The sequence below is a fragment of the Parasteatoda tepidariorum genome, unplaced genomic scaffold, assembly GCF_043381705.1.
Source record: "Parasteatoda tepidariorum isolate YZ-2023 unplaced genomic scaffold, CAS_Ptep_4.0 HiC_scaffold_502, whole genome shotgun sequence".
Lineage (NCBI taxonomy): Eukaryota > Metazoa > Arthropoda > Arachnida > Araneae > Theridiidae > Parasteatoda > Parasteatoda tepidariorum.
The window spans coordinates 1-16,587 of record NW_027261794.1 but is presented as its reverse complement, the minus strand read 5'-3'; the positions used below and the strand labels follow the sequence as shown (position 1 = coordinate 16,587).

At 34.4% G+C, this 16,587-nt stretch overlaps 3 protein-coding genes across 3 annotated transcripts; 2 read left to right on the top strand and 1 right to left on the bottom strand.

Annotated features, from left to right (window-relative positions):
- Positions 1-8,747: 8,747 nt before the first annotated feature.
- Positions 8,748-9,914, bottom strand: LOC139424875 (uncharacterized). The gene has a single exon (XM_071176937.1). The coding sequence runs from the start codon at positions 9,912-9,914 to the stop codon at positions 8,748-8,750; it is 1,167 nt and encodes a 388-aa protein (XP_071033038.1).
- A 10-nt stretch (positions 9,915-9,924) lies between these two features.
- LOC139424876 (uncharacterized) lies at positions 9,925-10,425 on the top strand (the record flags this gene model as incomplete). Its single annotated transcript, XM_071176938.1, is given in 1 exon segment — positions 9,925-10,425. A coding segment is annotated over 1 exon segment (501 nt), but the record flags the coding sequence as incomplete, so codon positions are not given.
- A 4,680-nt stretch (positions 10,426-15,105) lies between these two features.
- On the top strand, positions 15,106-15,654 carry LOC122271064 (uncharacterized; the record flags this gene model as incomplete). The annotated part of the gene is made up of 2 exons (XM_043050874.2): positions 15,106-15,243; positions 15,396-15,654. Coding segments are annotated over exons 1-2 (397 nt in total), but the record flags the coding sequence as incomplete, so codon positions are not given.
- Positions 15,655-16,587: the final 933 nt, after the last annotated feature.

Below are 16,587 nucleotides of genomic sequence, written 5' to 3'. Positions count from 1 at the left end.
TATTCAATATAATTACAATTTTAAAACACTTACAATGAAGTGAAAAAGAAATTCAAGGAGCGTAAAAAAAAATTCTATTTATGTTTCATGAATGTAAACAAGCAGCCTAAAAAAAAAAAAAACTTTTTTGATGCAATGGTTGGCACGTGTTCACAGCCATCGAACCCACTGTAAACTAATTTTGAACCCGATTTATGTCAAGTCGTTATTATTAAGTCTGAATCGATGCTGAACCAGAATTAAAACTGTCGCTGAAACCTATCATTACTAAACTTGTATTTCTAAACAGGAGTTGTCGATCAATACACAACCGATTTCGTGAAAGCAGCTTTTGTTATTTATCTCAAATACAATGTTCACAAAATCTCTTGTCTAAAAATGTCGCCCTTTTTTTGTTTTCAAACTATTGAGGAGAGGAGGTTGTGTGCTGTATTCTTTGCTTGGACTGTACATACATGCTTTACGAGCTTACAACTAGACCGCCGCCGCCGCCCCCCCTCCACACTACAGAGTGTCGACACCGGGATATCGTCCGAAACTGTTGTTTTATTCTCACACCAATACTTACTGCAAATGGAACTTTTCAACTTCTAAACCAAAGTTATGAACCGCTTCCCTCATATTGCAAAATATTTATTATCCCCGATTCAACTCGGAAGTAGCGTCGTCCTATCGCGTTTTGACTCGGCCACAAAATAATAATCTGCTGTGGTTGGGAGTTTTATTTGAGTTGTTTTACTGTTGGACTGCAACGCGTCTTCTTGTGCACAATGGTTGCTCAATTGACACAGAAAAAAAAAGAGTTTTAAAAAAAATGTCGCATCACTTTCCTTGTTTTGAAAACTATCCTACAAAGACTCATATTTAAATTTTTTCCCCTTCATGACTCGGAGTAGTAAACTGATGGTAAATGGTTTTTTACGCAAAAAAAAATTCAACTTCAAAACTTGTCTATTAGCTTTTATTTCCTTGTATTTATCAATGAAATAAAAAAAATATGTTTTTCTTTCTTCAAAAAAAAGGGGAAAGGGAAGCGGTTAAAAAATATGGCATTAAATATACTTTTTTGGGATTCTATATTATCACTCATGAATTCATTAAAAAACCTTTGCAGTGAATGCTTCAGATCAATTAGATAAATAACAATTTTAGCGATCTTTTTTCTTATTTTAGGTTACGCAAGAATAATGTCACTCCAGGGACTTCATTATTAAGCACTGAAGTCTAGTTTTAAATAGCTTTAAATACACAGGCTTTATTTATTTTTTGAAGTAAATTTCTTGTTCTTATTATTTTCAGAATTTACTGCCACAAAATTTGTAACTTTAAAACTAATTTAGACTTTTTTAAACCGAATCAAAAATAATATTCCTGATCATGGAATTCTTATGATATTCCTTATAATAAAAATTCCATTCGCGTTTTTGATTTTAAAAAATTTTTATGAATTTCTGGGTAATAAAAATTTTTATGATAATATTGTATCTCAAATTTGTGGAAAACTAAATTTAAGACAACATCCGTCCTCATCCGAATCTTGCACCCAAAACGATGCAATCAACAACAGACTTTAAAGAGAAAATAAAGTTTTAAGAAATTTTTGAATTTGATTTTTTTTTTCAATTTTAGTTGCCATAAATGGACGTTTTTAAGGACGTTGAAAAAGTTTGAGAGAGAAAAAATTTCAAACTGTTTTAACAATTATCTAAATATTTTTAAACGATTTAGAATTAAAAAATTCAACTCACAAAAGAATTTTTAGGCCTCACTTCAAAAATGTTATTAAACTAATTTATTAACTATATTTTCCCATCACTTTTATTATAACGCGCAATTTCAAATTTATTTTGAATAAAATTAATAACAAATTATTTACCGTATTGCAATTTATAACAATTTGTAGTCACTGTTGTAATTATTATACAAATTGTTTGTTAAAATATTGTTATAGACCTTCTATAACGATAGTTCATGTTTATACTACGTTCCTTACTTGTTAAAAGGATGCTGTAATTATTGTAACATCATTAATTATTATAATGAACAAATATTATAAAAATTATGATTGTTAGAAAATTTTTTAACCTATTGCTTTGAAATTTCTCATTGTATTGTTGAAAATCTTAAAGTTAAAAAGAAATCTTCGTTGCCTTAAAATAACGTATTCATTAAAATTCTACTCTTGAAGAATGTTAAACTGTCACAAATATTATTTTTTGGTTTTAATATAGTGTGTTTGCGAATTCTGATAATGCATTATAATATTTTTCAAAATATAACAAACAATATAAAAAAACAGAAGAACGATGAAACAATAAATCCGCCTTATATAATTTTAGTAATGTATTGTTCAAAGCTATTTGATTTTTAAAAAAACTCAGAAAGGTTTTTCCAATACGCTTTCTAGAAGTGATATTGGAATTTTTTTCTTCTTCTTCCATGTGCAAAGCATGTGGTATTTCTAGGCATCGAATTTTAAAACGAAATATTCAGTAAATGAAATTTTTTATAGAATTACTAAATTCAAAGACCTGCAATTTATGTTACTCATTTCTTTATATTCCAAAGTGTTTCATTAAAAAAATATAAATTCCTTTTGGAATCGAATCGTAGTCTTATAATCAAATTAAAAATTTATGTTAGGAAATCATTTGTTTTAGTTATTATTTAATAAAAAGATTATTACCATTTAACAAATTACAAAAAATAATGAAAATTCACAGCAGTTAAGGCATGAAAAGTCCGAAATCATATATAAGTACTTTAAATGGTTTTTCGATTCATGCATATAATTAATAACCCTTAAAATAGATTATACAAATTGTTTCAATGTTTTCGTTTAATTTTTATTTCAAGATGCATTTGTTGCGATTTGTAATATATATATATAAAAATTTGGAACTAATGAGTAATCAAAATTTACAATTAATTTAATAATCACTTTTAAAAAGCTCCAATTTCAGAAATTCGACTAAACGTAGTGAAATAAATATCTTATTTATAACAATATTCATAACAATATCTTCATCCAATAATCATTCAATACTTGAGGTCCCAAAAGTAATCGAAACTTTGGGGAGGGAAACCGGATTGAAGTAAGACTGCTTCGATTAAAAAAAGTGTGTCGTGTTCTTCTCACCAAAGATTCAAAGTTAATTTGGAAGTTGATCGACAGATGGTGCTGCTAACTGGGAAAACTACAAACATTGTTGTGACTGCTTTTACACCATGGTGTAGTCTGAGGACAAAATGAACAAGAAACTGGGAAACTTATTTCCGTTTAAATGTTATAACATGCAACGGAAAATATTTTTAAACGTTTTTCGAATCAGCAGTGCCATCTTCTGACGACATTTGCAACGAATTTTAAAAACAAAAATCTGGTTTCTTCAGCAGAACACAGCATTTCTACTGCCCTTCCATTTTGTCTTTCAACGGTTACATCACCTGATCATTCAATTATCTCTGTCATAATTAAAAATCAGTTCAAAATCAATAAATATTCTTAAATGGATGTTTGATTTATTAACGACGTATTTCAAAGAAATGAGCCATATACGCATTCACTTGCACAGGAATCTCTACCTATATAATGCTGATATAATTATTTGTATTATGTATTTTTTTTCCGGCAGAAATCGATAAAAATACCTTTTAAGCTTTATATTTAAAGCTACTTATTATTAGGTAATAATGAAATGCGACCCTTTTTCGTTTTTTAATGGCGTCTCTTTCAACGTTATGTATAATAATTTAATGAATCCATACGTCCTTTTTTTGTCATTATTTATATGACAATTATTTTGCCTAACGTACAATTATTTACGAACTTACCTTAAAAAACGGCTATATGAGCAGTTAGCATTTAAAATAAGGCGAAATTTGCCTTAGGAATAGGATGTCGACGAATCCTGGATGGGGGCTACTTTTAGGAGCTAAAATGAAACATAAAATAATGTTGTCCGATTTAAGAGAACACTCGTTTTCCATCTCTTTTTGCGAGTCCGTTTTTTGCTATATAAGGAAATATCCAATAAACAACTCCTTGTACTGTACCGAATCGATGTTTTTCATTACATGTCATCCATAATTGTTTACAGCAGACCTCTCTTCTGGAAGTGACATTCTGATTTTTATAATTAATATCAAAACATGAACCAAAAAAAAATAACCAAAAAACCAAAAAAAAATATATTCTTAGCCATTTTTTTGGTAATTCATGAAACAATATCAATAAAAAAAAAAAAATTCTATTAACTAACTATGCATCGCTTGTAATTATAGATAATTATTTTAATTTTTGATTAACAATAGTNTATTTAAATATATATATATATATATTGCGGATATAATTCTTTTTGCGGATATAATCGTGTGAGCTGATGAAAGGATTATACATTTTATTTTCGGGATTTTTATTAATTTTTTTCGGATTTTTTTTCCGAATTTTTATTATTTCTGTTATTATTATTTTTCTTTTTCCCTTTTTCATTGTTCTGTAATTTTTTCCATGTTTTCTCCACGTTTTGAACTTATTTAATGGGTTCTATTTACTTGCCGCCTATAAGAAGTAAATAAAACTTATTGTTTTTCTTAATATTATTTGTTTGTCTTTTTACTTCTTCTTTTTGTAATTTTTGTATTTATTTATTGTGCTATATAATAAATAATAATTATAATATATATATGTAAGGAATTTCTCTTCGCTGAAAAATCTAATGTTCACTAAAAAAAAAATTTTTATTGAAACAAGAAAAAAATTATTTTAAAAGACGAAGCATTAAATGAAATCAGAATGACACTTTGGAAAGCGATCTGCGTGAATTTTTTCATAATCTTGAGATGTTTCGAAATGTTTGTAGAATGATTGAATGTTCTTATTAAAATAAATAAAAAATGTATATTTGTTACGCATATCTTTTGTATTTATTTACTTATTCTGACAAGCACCGCAAGAAACTGAAGAACCATTCTCACTGCGTGCGATTCACACACCTCAAAATGCCATCGTGAGTAAATCCGAACCTGATGAGTGACATATACATTTTTTCGCGACAAACCATAGCCACCGAGAGTCAAGTCCTCTCAGTAGATTTGTGACGTCATCCTCTGAAGTGTTAGCGAAGTGTGAGATAACGTGGTATTCAGATTTGTTTTAAGAGAAAACTATAATAAAGAGTTCAAACTTTTGAGTGACGTAATATATTTTCGCTCTAGCTAATTTAAAAATACTTAAACTTTTTTAAGCGTTGAATATTTAGCTTTTTAATTAAATAAATCAATGTTATTTATAAAGGTATAACTCAATAAAATTAACATGTAGGACTGCTTGATGCTTTTCAATAGAACTGAAATTTAATAAGAATTTTTTTACTATTAATTTTTAAATCTTGATTCATCTTAACTATTTTTAATATTAAAAGAATAAACCTTATTTAAGTGTATAATTTATTATTTTCTAATATGTAATTAAATATTAGATTTTATCATATATTTGAAAATGACACATTTTAGTAAAGCGCGACACATAAAAATCATGGCAAAAAAGAGATGAATAAAAAAATTACATTTTTATCGGCACAATCATAAAATTTTTATTTTAAAATATGTTTTAAAGAATTCTTTCCGAATCCTATGATGTACATTCCAAGTAGAAATAATGTAACCATAAATACTGCAATTATTTACAAATAATTATTCAAATAGTACAGAATAATTTAGTTAAGTAATAATTATAAAGTAATAATAATAAAAAAAATTATAAATAATTTAACAAAGTACTCGATCATTAAGATTGTAAAACTTTAAAATAGTATTAATTATTTTCAAAAATAAATATACCTTTTTTTACTATAAAAAAGAAAAGTATATTCAAATCTTAAGTTTTTCTAACATATAATAAATTCATTGATGACAGTCTTTCTTATAAGATTTGATAAAAAAAATGTCCAAAAATAAAGATTCCTCTTTAAAATTATTAGTATAATATAGTATTATCAGTATTGTTTATTTGTATCTCGACCCGCCCTATTTAAGGGCATACGAGAGTAGATACATAAAGCATGCATAAAACGTCAGAAATTATATCAGTATGAAAAGAATAAAACAAAAGCGACCAACAGTTAAAAACATGACTCTAAATCTAGTCAACACATGGAAAATCACAAAAATCATAATTAAAAGAGTAAAAACAATATATACATAAAAGTGAATAAAACACCCATATCGTGCGTCGTAAAAGCAATGTATGAAAGTAAAAGATTACATAAGGAACAAAATGGAATAAAATTTACAGTTAAAACATGACCCAAAACCAAGTCAAACATAGATAAAACCGATCATATAAAAGGAATAAGTAGAAGTAAAATATTACATTAAGAGCAAATTGGAAAAAAACTAGCTGTTAAAAACATGACTCAAAAACAAGTCACAAATGGATAAAATTGATCAAATTAACAATAAAAGTACATAAAAAGTGTAGTAAAAGCTTGAGAGACCCAATTTGGAGTGCGGGGTTCCGAATCCTTAAGTGTCATCACCCAAAATATCTTCAAGAGACTTTTTTTATGATACATTTAATAATACCCCTGCAGGTCGAATTAGCAAAACATTGAATTTGATTAAAATTTTTAAAATATTTTCCACGGAGCGTTCAGAAGCCTGGACAGTATAAAATTAAATGATCAATGCTTTGTATTTCTCCACAATAATAGCAATCAAGGGCTCTATTAAAAAATCTATTTTGATACTCACCGAACACTCCATGCCCCGAAAGAAATTGATTAAAATAAAAATTCGCCTGCAGTCTACTAATATTAGGATCCTTAATAAACTTATACGTTTGTCTGCCTTCCTCGGAATCCCGCCACTCCTGTTTCCAAAGCATGATATTATAGCCTTTGACCAATGTTTTGACTTGGGTGGTGGAGCTCGGGACCTCAATGTCATCATTGCCGAGACTGATGGCGTTTTTAGCAACTCGATCCGCCTCCTCGTTGCCTTCAATACCAATGTGGGCTTTTACACACCCGAGAAGAATATTTTTTTCCAGATTTGTTTGGTGTTTTTCTACCAATTCGGAATCGGGTTTAGGATTTTTTAAAGCTTGCAACGAGGAGAGCGAATCAGAGTAAATAGTTGCGTTGGGATATGGGTTATTTGCAAGCCATTGCAAAGCAGTGTTAATCGCCATCATCTCGGCCTTGTAAACACTTCAGTTATTGCTCAGTCTGATGGAGGTTGCCTGAATGAGTTTGCCATCTCTCCTGACTATCATTCCCATTCCTGTTCTATGTTCAGAAGTATTATTCGTAGCAATCGGCAACCTCCATCCGCGAGCCGTCCGTAAAAATCTCGATCCCCTTGTTAGTTAGGGTCAATCCACCAAAGGGGACGGATGTATAAAGAGAAGGGTGAATATTAATAACTGGTTTCTCGAGTATCGCTGTTCTTAGAATTTCTTGAATATTACGGACGTATTCCTCAATTCTGTAATTCCATCTTAACCTCAGTGATTCTTAAATGAATGAATTTCACCTCCGCCAGTATCTGTAGGGCCTCAGTGCTAGTTGTTGAATAGGCCCTTGTAATCACTGTTAAGAATGTTCTTTGAATGGCATTGATTTTATTGTTAATTCTAGTAGTGTTACGATACCAGATACTGGCGGCATAAAGTATGATTCTCTCCGTTACCTTCTGTTAGATAATCTTTAAAATTTTTGGTTTTAGGCCCAGAGTTGCCCTGGCCACCCTCTTAATAAAATTATTAAATTTACCAACTCTTTCCTTAACGTGATTCAAGTGAGCTATCCAAGTTAATCCTGGGTCAAAGAGAATTCCTGGATATTTAAGAACTTGCAGCTGTTTAACAGATTGTGTATGCTGTTAACTCATCTTAATATTTGGTAACCTCCTTATTGTCTTCTTGGTTTTTGGAAAGGTTATACATTGTGTTTTGTTATCACTAAATTTATAATTATTATTATGAGCCAAGGATGACAGTTCTGGGAGACAGAAGGTGGCCAATTGGCCAAAGCGATAAAAAATTGGATGACTCAATAACAACAATATATCATCCACAAAAGCAATAATACGGCGATCTTCAACTTTCACATCATTAAACTAGATAGTATTATCAGTATAATATTCTGAGTAGAAATTGCTCAATAATTGAAAAAATTTATTCCCTGAAAAAGGCAAGAAAATATTAAATATTTTTTTATGAACTGCATTTGAAATTGTCTACAGGTTTTTGATAAATCGTAATTTAAAAAAAATAGGATTCAAGAAATATAAAAGCATTTATTCAAATCATTCTCACTCCCTCCCCTACTGCCTTCTCTCTCCGGGACGCGACCGACTCGTCGGCTCGCTCCCCTAGGGCCTTCTCTCTCCGGGACGCGACCGACTCCTCAGCTCACTCCCCTACTGCCTCCTCTCTCCGGGACGCGAACGACTCCTCGGCTCGCTCCCCTACTGCCTTCTCTCTCCAGGACGCGACCGACTCCTCGACTCGCTGCCCTACTGCCGTCTCTCTCCGGGACGCGACCGACTCCTCGACTCGCTCCCATACTGCCTTCTCTCTCCGGGACGCGACCGACACCTCAGCTCGCTCTCCTTCTCTCCTCTCTCTCCGTGACGCGACCGACTCCTCGACTCGCTCCCATACTACCTTCTCTCTCCGGGACGCGACCGACTCCTCGACTCGCTCCCATACTGCCTTCTCTCTCCGGGACGCGACCGACACCTCAGCTCGCTCTCCTTCTCTCCTCTCTCTCCGTGACGCGACCGACTCCTCGACTCGCTCCCATACTACCTTCTCTCTCCGGGACGCGACCGACTCCTCGACTCGCTCCCATACTGCCTTCTCTCTCCGGGACGCGACCGACACCTCTGCTCGCTCCCCTTCTCTCTTCTCTCTCCGTGACGCGACCGAATCCTCGACTTGCTCCCATACTGCCTTCTCTCTCCGGGACGCGACCGACAACTCTGCTCGCTCCCCTTCTCTCTTCTCTCTCCGTGACGCGACCGAATCCTCGACTTGCTCCCATACTGCCTTCTCTCTCCGGGACGCGACCGACAACTCTGCTCGCTCCCCTTCTCTCTTCTCTCTCCGTGACGCGACCGAATCCTCGACTTGCTCCCATACTGCCTTCTCTCTCCGGGACGCGACCGACAACTCTGCTCGCTCCCCTTCTCTCTTCTCTCTCCGTGACGCGACCGAATCCTCGACTTGCTCCCATACTGCCTTCTCTCTCCGGGACGCGACCGACAACTCTGCTCGCTCCCCTTCTCTCTTCTCTCTCCGTGACGCGACCGAATCCTCGACTTGCTCCCATACTGCCTTCTCTCTCCGGGACGCGACCGACAACTCTGCTCGCTCCCCTTCTCTCTTCTCTCTCCGTGACGCGACCGAATCCTCGACTTGCTCCCATACTGCCTTCTCTCTCCGGGACGCGACCGACAACTCTGCTCGCTCCCCTTCTCTCTTCTCTCTCCGTGACGCGACCGAATCCTCGACTTGCTCCCATACTGCCTTCTCTCTCCGGGACGCGACCGACAACTCTGCTCGCTCCCCTTCTCTCTTCTCTCTCCGTGACGCGACCGAATCCTCGACTTGCTCCCATACTGCCTTCTCTCTCCGGGACGCGACCGACAACTCTGCTCGCTCCCCTTCTCTCTTCTCTCTCCGTGACGCGACCGAATCCTCGACTTGCTCCCATACTGCCTTCTCTCTCCGGGACGCGACCGACAACTCTGCTCGCTCCCCTTCTCTCTTCTCTCTCCGTGACGCGACCGAATCCTCGACTTGCTCCCATACTGCCTTCTCTCTCCGGGACGCGACCGACAACTCTGCTCGCTCCCCTTCTCTCTTCTCTCTCCGTGACGCGACCGAATCCTCGACTTGCTCCCATACTGCCTTCNTGTTTATACAATAAACTGTCAACTCAATTGAGAGCATTAAACTCACTAGGAGTTACATCTGAGATGTGTGGTGTAATTTTGTATCCCCTTGTTGAAAGTTCATTACCATTAAATGTGTTACGCTCATTTGAACGCCAAAGAAAAAATTTAGAAAGCGAACAAAAACTATCCAGTCTTGATGCGATAATTTATTTTTTGAAAAACGAAGTACAAGCGGAAGAAAAAATAAAATTGAGTAGAACTGAAATATTTCATCCCCCCTTCGAACGAAGGAACTTGACACCACCGGCGAATCTGAATTTGAGAGATCGGAAATCGTCTGCGGCTGAATTAATTAGTCATAATTCAAACGATGATATCCTTTGTTTATTTTGTTTTAAAAACCACGAGACTCGTTTTTGCAAGAAAGCGTTTTATATGCCTTTAGAAGAAAAACAGTCTGTTATTAGAAGGAAGGGTTTATGTAAAATTTGTTTATTGAAAGGGCACCTGGCTTTTTCTTGTAAATCAAACATTAAATGTTCAATTTGCACAAGAAAACATTTAAAATTTATGTGTCCTGACTTAGAATGTAATCGATCGGATGAAAGAAAACATAATAATAATAATAATTAAGGTAAAATAGTAATAACAGTAATAAATTAAAATATTGATAATTAAATTTAAATTATAGTTTCAGTGTTTACTTGAAACTTACTGAAATTAAGAAGGGAGCATAATAACCGTTTAATGTCCTTTGGGTAAGGCCGTTCCAAGCATAAATTTAAGTTTTAAATTAAGTTAATATTAATTGATAATCTTAAAAGAACAAATAACAATGCTTAAATTAAACACTTAATAAGGCAAATTAAATTCAATTAAACTATATACCTACTTTTTATATCAAAAGGGAAATATCTTAAACTTGGAACAATAAAACAGAATATCATTAAGAAACTTCAATTTCAAACTTAAATCAAGCAAGTAAACTCCGAAAGTGTAAATGATCAGCAGCCGTAATATTAGTGCAAAGTTGCGCATGACGTAAGCAGCAGTTTTCAAGACAGTATTTTGAGAGGGAGGAGAATCAGGAGTTAACAATAATTTTCAAAAGTTAAATTTAGTGAGATTATTTTTTTTTATTTACTTTTATTTTTATTATTATTTTTAATTGAATAAGAACATTTGCACAAGTTTGAACATTAAGCATTGCCTCAAAGTTTCGGTACAATAAGGCTAATAGAAGTTTTTCTAGTTTTTAAAAGAACTTCGTTTAAAATTTTATTTATTGCTTTTCCATTTTAATTTTATGTATTTTAGACGTATATTTGTTTGATAATTCAAAAAAGACATTAAAGGAAAGAGAACAGATTTAAAATACTATCTTCCGATTTTTTGAACGACTTAATTAAAATTTAATTAAACAGACTTTTAGCCCCCCCCCCCCCCCTTTAGAAAAATTTGTCTTTCACTTTATTAGTTCCTTTTACATTTTTTTTTTTATTTTAAATTTTTATTTTCAACAGTGTTTTGCCGATAATATATAGAAAAAATTCTTGACACGAAAAAACTGCTGCAAACTTTCAGGAATGGTTGAACATTTACATACCTGCTAACTTATAAACTTTTTAGAGAAAATCTTTTACAGCAGTGACAAAATTTAAATTGAGAGGTATAAAATTTTTACATCCTTTCAAAATATGTAATTTCACATGACAAAATGCAAAATTTGAGCATAATCGGTTGAATAGTTTCTGAGAAATCGAATTTTAAATATACACAGGAACAATTCGATAGATTTAGCTCGATTTTGTATTTTGCCATGTAAAATTACGTTCATAAAAATTGTATAAAAAGTTGTAGGCCTCATAATTCAAAAATTTTCCAGCTATTATTTAATAGCGTAATAAAAAATAATAAATATCTACTAAAGTTTATTTTCTACATGCAATTATCTTTGGATAAACGAATTTTAAAATTATGTTCAAAAATTTTTAACTCGCTTAAAAAGGTCTCTATGTATGGCGAAATATGCAAAATAAATAATTAAGATAGAGGCATCCAAACTTTGGATCACTCTCATGATCAAACTATAGGGACAATATTCCCCAGATTGTGGCTACCCCCTATATTTTGGGGGTTCGAAGTCTGAATTCGTCGGAAAAAAGATATGTTTATTCAGAAAAAACACATTTTAGTGTTTAATTTCGTAACTTAAATAATCGCCTGCACTAATTAATTAGCATATTTGAGATCACCCCTTCGAGAAATTAAGATTGAGTTATAAAACGTGAAAATTCAATCATTAGATCAAAATCTATTCAGGGTGGTCTGTCTTTTATTTTGCACACTATGCATCGAGTTCTGTGACCAAAATGTTCTTAAATTCACTCCAAAGATATGATGAAAAAACTGTGGGTCTAGGTTTTGAATCCATCCAGCCTTAGAGCGGGTACCAGCTTGTCAGGGAAATAAAGGCGGTAGGTGCACAATGCTGATTTTATTTTCACCATCACTCCTCTTTAGTCATAAATCGTGGAGTCTTAATATCGATGACCCTCCAACTCACTATAGACTGTTGGGCGAATTTTTTTAGTACATAAATGTTTTAAATAAAATTCTCTTCGTGCGGATATTTTATTGCTATATCATAATTAGGTTTGCGATAAGGTAAAATGAACGAGAGAAGGCCACACATTTTAAGGGAACCGCAACTCATAGGACCCCTAAAGCCAAATTCGGGAGGAAAAAAAATATGTAAAAAAATATTGAAGAGTCAATTTAAACTCCAGATTCAAATTTTTTAAAATTTCATTTATTATTTTAATGAGATTTTTCGAATGAAAAGTTCCTAAAAAGGAACTATTACTTATACTTGTGTCGAGAAACCTTTAAAAGAAAGTTTTCGTATTGTACCTTCGCAGACCTTAAAAAAACAATCCAAAATCATGGTCTTATGCTCGTTTATTTGCTTTCCTTTAAATGAGGTCCTTTGCAAAATGTTTTCGTATTATTTATTAATACATATTTTCGCTGAAAAGGTTAATATTTGCTTTATTTCGTTTCCTTTGAAAAAGGTTTTCGCTTAATATTTCTGCTAACCTAATCATGGCAGCAAACAAAAATGCAAAAAATAAGGTTTACAATTTGCTTATTTTTTAACCTAAATAACAATATTTTTTAAAAAAAGATTTAAAAAGCATTTAGTTTTCCTTTAAGGAGGAAAGGTTGGAAATTGCAATATTTTTATGACATTGAAAAAAGGTTTTTACCGCAAACCTTTTCGTGACGAGGAAAATAAAGTTAAAACACAAGGTTGTCGTAAGGTTACATGCTTTCTGGGTACTGCCTTCTCTCTCCGGGACGCGACCGACACCTCGGCTCGCTCCCCTTCTCTCCTCTTTCTCCGTGACTCGACCGAATCCTCGGCTCGCTCCCCAACTGCCTTCTCTCTCCGGGACGCGACCGACTCCTCGACTCGCTCCCATACTGCCTTCTCTCTGCGGGACGTGACCGACACCTCGGCTTGCTGCCCTACTCACTTTCCTCTCCGGGACGCGACCGACTCCTCGGCTCGCTCCCCTACTGCCTCCTCTCTCCGAATCTATTATAAATTTATTGCACCCATGGCAACCTTTTGAAAATAGTTTAATTTTTTCAAAAAAAGCCCTAATCTAAAAAAGAAAAATACTGATGCTAATTTGGATCCATTAGTTAATGAATGAAAAAAAATTGTTATAAATGAAGTTTTTGAAATTGAATCAAATTCTCTCAATTCGCGTCTTTATATATAGAATAAGACATTTTCATTACAAAACCTTCTGTAAAGGACACGTTAATAAACCAAATATTTACTAAAATGTTTAGTAAAGGTTTAATAAAAGTTTTCGAATACAAATTTAGAAGATATTTTTGGAAATCAAAACTAGAAAACAGTTTTGAAATTAATTTTTCCCATTAAAAAATCATTAAATGTTTAATTTCTGATACTAAGAACATCATCGAGAAATGAGAGACACGAGACAAATCAGAGATTGTGAGGACAAAGGTCTGGACAGTGTTTCGAGATATATGCTATGTACATTCCACCTGACCTCTCTCAAATACCTATTACTCAGAAAACTATACTTGTAGTGCTCATTCCCCCAGATGGGGCTACTACCAGGATACAAATGCTGCCGGTTGGGAGCTACTTGATCTTCTGAATTCCAGCCCTTTACATCTTATTTACCATTCTTCTGACCCACATACTTATTTGCATTACAATGGAACCACTCCAGATTTAATCGGTGTATCAACCGTTCCAACGAAACGTTATTGTGGATCGGGACACCATTGAGGTGACCCCCATCCAACCAAGCCGCTCAAGAATCTCTAAGGACCTTCCTGGAATTTCAAGAAAGCTAAGTGGAGGGAATTCACGTCCATGTTGGAGAAATCAGTGAGAAGTGAAATTCAGGAATTTCATATTTCACCTGATAAACAGATGAAGAGATTTAATGCTCAATTGCATACCCAGAAAAAGTTAAAAATTATAGGTGCTTTTGGTCAGAGGAGCTCAAGGCTACAAAAATGAAGAGAGACAGGCTGAAGAAAAGAGCTGAGATCACGAAAAGACCGATCGACGTACAAATGTGGAGGAAACATCCATCAAGAGGAATCTTCTGGCAACCAAGCGAAAGACTTTTAACAACTTCATCGAAAATAAAAACTATAAAAAAAAAGACAGCTTAGGGACGTATAGATTCATTTCAAATTTAACAAACAAGAATGCAACTCTTAGGAGGGTTCCTATACAATATCAAAATAGAAGATTCTTCTCTGACCGTGATATTGCTAACGTCTTTGCAAATTCGTACTGCCAATCACAGAAAAAAGAAGACTATGCTATAAAAACATCGAGAGTTCTCAAAGGAAACACCTGCAAACCTCCAGTACCCCAGACCAATGGTCTGACAGATACACAGAACATTTTTGATTTGCCCTTCTCTGAAGAACTCACCTTTTGCCTGAATATCTTAAAAATCTCCAGGACAGGACAAAATTCTTGCAGAGTTTCTCAAACATATTGGTCCAAACGCAAAGTCTTGAAATTTTTAACCGTATTTCGGGAATGGTATTTGGAGAGGAGCTACAATTGTTTTTATCTTGAAAAAAAGATGCCTCTCGAGTACCGAAAGGTCCATTTCACTAACCAGCACTATGGCCAAATTAATGGAGCGTATGGTTGTCAACAGATTGAATTGGTTTCCTGAAACCAATGACCTGCTTAGATATGAGCCAGCTGGCTTCCGTAAGAACAGATCCACTGCCTATCAGGTGGCTCATCTGAGTCAAATGGTAAAAGATTCTCTTGATAGAAATGTTATGACAGCAATCTGCATTCATTTTAAATCAGCATACGACTCCATGTGGCGAAAACAAATGATTCAAAAACTCCAGGAAATGGGAGTGCAGGACAAGATGATGAACTAGATTTCTTCATTCTTAAGCCAGAGAAGCTGCAAAGTTCGCTACGGGCGATCATCCTCCAAGAGCTATATCCTTCAGACTGGATTGCCCCCAATGAGCAGCTCTTCAATGTTTATATAAACGATCTGATTCTGGCCTTGCGAGCAGTCTTAGGGGAATGTCTTCTGTTTGCGGATGATCTGATTATGTGGATCCAAGTTGAAAGACAAGAGACTGAAAAACTTTTAAACAGAGCCCTTCAAGTTCTATTTAATTGGAGTAACATAACGGTAAACCTAAGTAAGTCTGCTGTGCAAACTTTCTCATTGATGCACCAAAATATACGACCAAAGCTGATTTACAAGAATTGTTATATACGGATAAATGTACCTATTTAGGAGTGGTCTTCGACAATAAGTTAAGCTGGAAACTTGCATAATGAAAGTGTGATTGCAAAGGTTGAAAAACGTCTGCCCATTCTCAAACGCTTGTCTTCGGGGATGTGCCCGTACCACACTGATAATACCTACAAAGCATTCATATTGCCTGTTATCACTTATTGTTGCGAATTTCTCGTTACAGCTCCAATGAACTAAATCGAATTATCCCTCCCTGCTGTAGCCCTTATGCTTTCTGAATGAAGTCGAAACACTTTAAGAACATTGATAGTTCGAAAATAACACATTTTAACCTGAAAGAAGAATCTTAAGGCCTAAACAATGACGAGTGCAGTGAGTGATGAATATAATTTACTTATAATTCGGTAATAAATTGAACTCTGAAATTTGCTTAAAATAAGACTTTGGAGAACAAGTTATGGATATAAGCTACCTACTGGGCACCTTCACGCAAGATGTTTTTGTCAAAACTTTTGCTTTAAGAATTTCCAATTATAAAAACTTTAAATTACGAGGAAAAATTAAACTACATTATCAATGAAAGATTATCAAAACCAAACTTAGAATATACGTACCTCACTGGGTCTTTGGAAATGAGGAAACAGATCGCTTGGCCAAGGAGGGCTGTAGTCATTTAACCTCTTCGTCCTCAGCCCTTACCTTTTCAGAGTATCAGTCCAAAATCAAAAGCCATCTATCAAAAAGTGGATGATCCCCCCCTCATCATTGGTATGCGGCCAAGGAACCAGGTTCGCTTCACTTGTTCATATAAGTGATAGAGCATCTCAAACAGCTATTTCCAGATAGGCAAGTGGACACACGAATAGTCTCTCGT